At 39.8% G+C, this 4,031-nt stretch overlaps 1 protein-coding gene across 1 annotated transcript; it reads left to right on the top strand.

Moving 5' to 3' along the window:
- The first annotated feature begins 1,600 nt into the window (after positions 1–1,600).
- Positions 1,601–3,326, top strand: LOC131051034 (cytochrome P450 94A1). The gene has a single exon (XM_057985379.2). It carries the CDS (start codon positions 1,601–1,603, stop codon positions 3,173–3,175), a length of 1,575 nt encoding a protein of 524 aa, XP_057841362.1. The 3' UTR covers positions 3,176–3,326.
- The last annotated feature ends 705 nt before the right edge of the window (positions 3,327–4,031 follow it).

Below are 4,031 nucleotides of genomic sequence, written 5' to 3'. Positions count from 1 at the left end.
CAACCCAAAAGGGAAAAGAATAAGAGAGCCTCCAAAAATGCGCAACACAAAGCCAGAGAAACATTGAAAAATAGCGGTTTGTTTTCTATCTCTTGCTTTTTCGTTGTGCTTTAATAACTATCTTTTAATCTAATGTTGTAAAGGGTTTTAGGGGCCCTTCAAAACCTGTTTTCCCTTAATAAGAAAAAACACAGAAAAATATGGGCCAAAGTGGGGAAATACATTAATCCAACAACCCACAAAAATGTTGATCCACAAAACAACACCTCTAAACCCACGAGAAAAAAAACACAATAAAGTATATAGAGGCAAAGAAAAAGCCAAAAAAAAAGAAAAGAAGAGGTCGAAACCAAGGGTGGAAAGGCCAAGCCGAAATAGCTAAAAAAAGCCCAAAAAGGAACACAAAACCCCCACTAAGAGCCAACAGCGAAAACGTCTGCATAACAAAGGTAGAAGCATCATCATCTCCATCATCTTCAAATTCAGAGTACCCTTCTTCGAAAGAAACCCTAACGCCACCTCTCTCGCCTCGTCGTTCCATCTGAAACCTCGGTAGGAAAGGACTATTGTTTTTGTTATTGTTGTATCGTCTAATCTAAGTTTGATATGGGTTCAACATGTAATTTAGGTGGCTCAAGAATGTTCTATTATTGTGATCTTCATTTGGGTGATTGTGAATTAGTAGATGATCTTGATGAAACATTTTATTTGATCATAATTCTTAGAGTGATTTCCATTTTTTTTAAGGCAAAATTTCCTTATGTTTTTGCTTGCTTATCCCTGAATTAAAGTTCAATAAATGCTACAAGACCACATAAATAAATCAACGAGGATGGTTAAAAATATCAATAGTAACACTCTGGAAGAGGCAAAAGAGGATTGTATGTTTTTGTTTGCTGAACAATTCAAAATCCCATTACTAGCTTTGCTTTCCCTAAAATAAAACTCTAATGACAAAATTATTCATCAAATTTTGGGGCTGTAGAAAATTCAAATGACATAGTTATAAGATGACGCCTTTAATGTTGCGCTACACCTACAAGAGACAAGAAGAATGGTTTTCAAATTCAAATTTGATTATTATGTGTATGTTGTTGACAAGCGAAATGTCAATATTCTTAGATTAAGATATTATCTCATTTTGATTGTTACAAATTTTGTTCCAAATTTATTACAACAAAAATCTTTATTATTATTTATCAATATTATATACTTCCAAATTTGAAATTTGTCAATATATTTTACATAATTTTTTTTAAATATAAATATGCTAGACTAATTCTACTTTATTTAGATTAATTGAAAAGAGACAACACTAAAATTGATCCTTATCTAGGTGCAGAAACTTGAGAGACACATATTCAGTATTATTTTCTAGTTAAGAGCGATAGGCTCAAGACATGCGGTATATCCACGGATATGCGAGTCGATATGCGGTATATCCACGGATATGCTAGTCGATACTTAGTCCTTCCTCGGAAGGGATCATGACAAATTGATATTATCAATTGCCCTTAACACCTTGAAGGGTTGTTGTGTGGGCTACAACTTTAAACTATAAGTAAACGCAGGCAGAATTAACATTCACCAAACTCAAAAGATGAAGAGCGTTTCTCCATTATTTCTTGGCGTGCTCAGTGTCTTAAGCCTTCCTGCCCTTGCCTTGATTGCTGCTTATATAATCTACCGACTCATAAGCGAGAGAGACGATAGCACTGTGCCTACATCTTATCCAATTGTGGGTTCATTGTTTGCTTTCTTGAAGAACCGAAGCAGGCTCTCAGAATGGTTGACGGAGCTTCTGAAACACGCTCCCTCTAACACTATCACTTTTCATCGCCCCGGAATAAAGGTGGTTATCACGGCCGATCCAGGCAATGTGGAACACCTGCTCAAGACCCGTTTTGAGAATTATCCCAAGGGCAACTATTTCAGGCTTCTCTTGCACGACCTGCTCGGAACCGGAATTTTCAACGCTGACGGGGAGGCCTGGAAATTGCAGAGAAAAGTCGCTAGTTACGAGTTCAGCACCAACTCTTTGCGCGATTTCATTGCAGAGAGCGTGCAGGACGAGGTCACCCATCGCCTCCTTCCGCTACTCAGAAAAGCTGCTGCCACCAACCATCAGGGGGAGAGTCGACTGGATATGCAGGACGTCTTCAAGCGATTTGCCTTCGACAACATTTGTAAGGTTGCATTTGGCATGGACCCCGGTTGCCTTGACATTTCTCTGTCGCTTTCAGAATTCGCAGAGGCTTTTGAAGTCGCCACCAATTTAAGCCTGAAAAGATTCACGGATCCCCTGCCGTTCATGTGGATGGTCAAGCGGATGTTCAACTTCGGCTCCGAGAAGCGCTTACGGCAGGCAATCCACACCATTCATAGCTTCGCACAAGAAGTTATCGACGCGAGGAAGAAAGAAATATTTCACTCTCACGGGTCACGACGTCAAGATCTCTTGTCTAGATTTCTTTTCACTCACGAGAGTGCTGCTGCAGGAAAGGCTTCTTATGATGTTTCCGTGAGAGATATTGTAATAAGTTTTATCTTAGCCGGCAGGGACACAACTTCTTCCGCGCTCACCTGGTTCTTCTGGCTCCTCTCCTCTCATCCACGAGTCGAAAAGAACATTTATGCAGAAATTACACGCATTATTGCTGCCAGAGAAGAGAGCAGTTTGTGTTTCCCTTACGAGGAATTGAAGAAGATGCAATACCTGCAGGCCGCTCTGTGTGAATCGATGAGGTTGTACCCGCCCGTTCCGTCTGACACGAAACAGGCATTGGAAGACGATGTGCTGCCGGACGGGACAGTGGTAAGGAAGGGGATGCGGGTGATATACCACCCTTATGCGATGGGAAGGATGGAGAGCGTGTGGGGCTCCGACTGTTTGGAATTCAAGCCAGAGAGATGGCTCAGCAAGACGGAGAACGGTTCGGTAGTATTTGTGGCACACAATGCATTCAAGTATCCAGTGTTCCAGGCGGGGCCAAGAGTTTGCTTGGGGAAAGAGATGGCGTTTATTCAGATGAAGAGCATCGCTGCGAGTATTATCGAAGAATTCAGTGTGAAGGTAGATCACGAGTGGAATCCGAAGTACGTTGCAATGATCACGGCCAAAATGGAGAATGGGCTTCCCGTACGCGTGGTAAGAAGAATGGAAAAAGACCCTTGACATCCGTACGTGTTTTCATTGCGTGAAGGTTCAGCCATCATGTAACTTGTATAAGCCAAAGGTAGAGAAGCATTATTTTACCTCATTTTCTGTAATCATTATTAGTCCCTGCCTTATAAGGCACGAGACTAATGTTTTCATTGTCAACAACAATTACAATTAATTTGTTTGTTGTAAACTAGACTATAGTTTGGTGTTAATGTTTTATCAAAAAAAAATTTAAATAAATTTTCTAATTTGTCATTGGCTATGAACATTTGCTAGGGTTTTTAAAGAATTTTTGGAAAAAAAAAAACAAAAGAATGACACTTCTTTGCATAGCTTTAATATGTTGTTATCATTACACCGAGAGGCGTTCTATACAATGCTAGCACATTCGTGAAACAAAAAAGAAATGGCTCAAATTTCGAACAGTTACAGAACTGCTCGGCATTCCAATTATAATTGAAATGTTGGGGTTAAGCGTAATGGGTCGCAAGACATGGTAAAGCGTTTGATTTGAACTTTTGTAAGTGGTGGGGTGCTTGAGCTTCTTTCATTTAATATATATCCTCCCATCTATTCCATTTCACTGTTTCATCTCAACCCTTGTGGAAACAAGAGAGTACATATCGTTTTAAGCTGAAGCTCTCGTATTTATCATTTGTTGCTCCATCTTCTGCTGTAGTGCTTAATTTCTTCTCCTCACACAAATCCTAATCTAAATAAGTCGTGGATACCCATTGCCAAACAAGAAAGCAGTCAGAGGAAAGCATCTAGATGCTATCACTGCGTTTGTCTAAGATTGCAACTATGTCCCGACACTTATTTTCAACTTACAAAATAGTATTACTACTGAATATAGTAAATTGATCAG

This window comes from Cryptomeria japonica, chromosome 6 (genome assembly GCF_030272615.1).
Source record: "Cryptomeria japonica chromosome 6, Sugi_1.0, whole genome shotgun sequence".
NCBI lineage: Eukaryota > Viridiplantae > Streptophyta > Pinopsida > Cupressales > Cupressaceae > Cryptomeria > Cryptomeria japonica.
The sequence above is the reverse complement of the archived record's forward strand: the minus strand, read 5'-3'. Positions and strand labels throughout refer to the sequence as shown.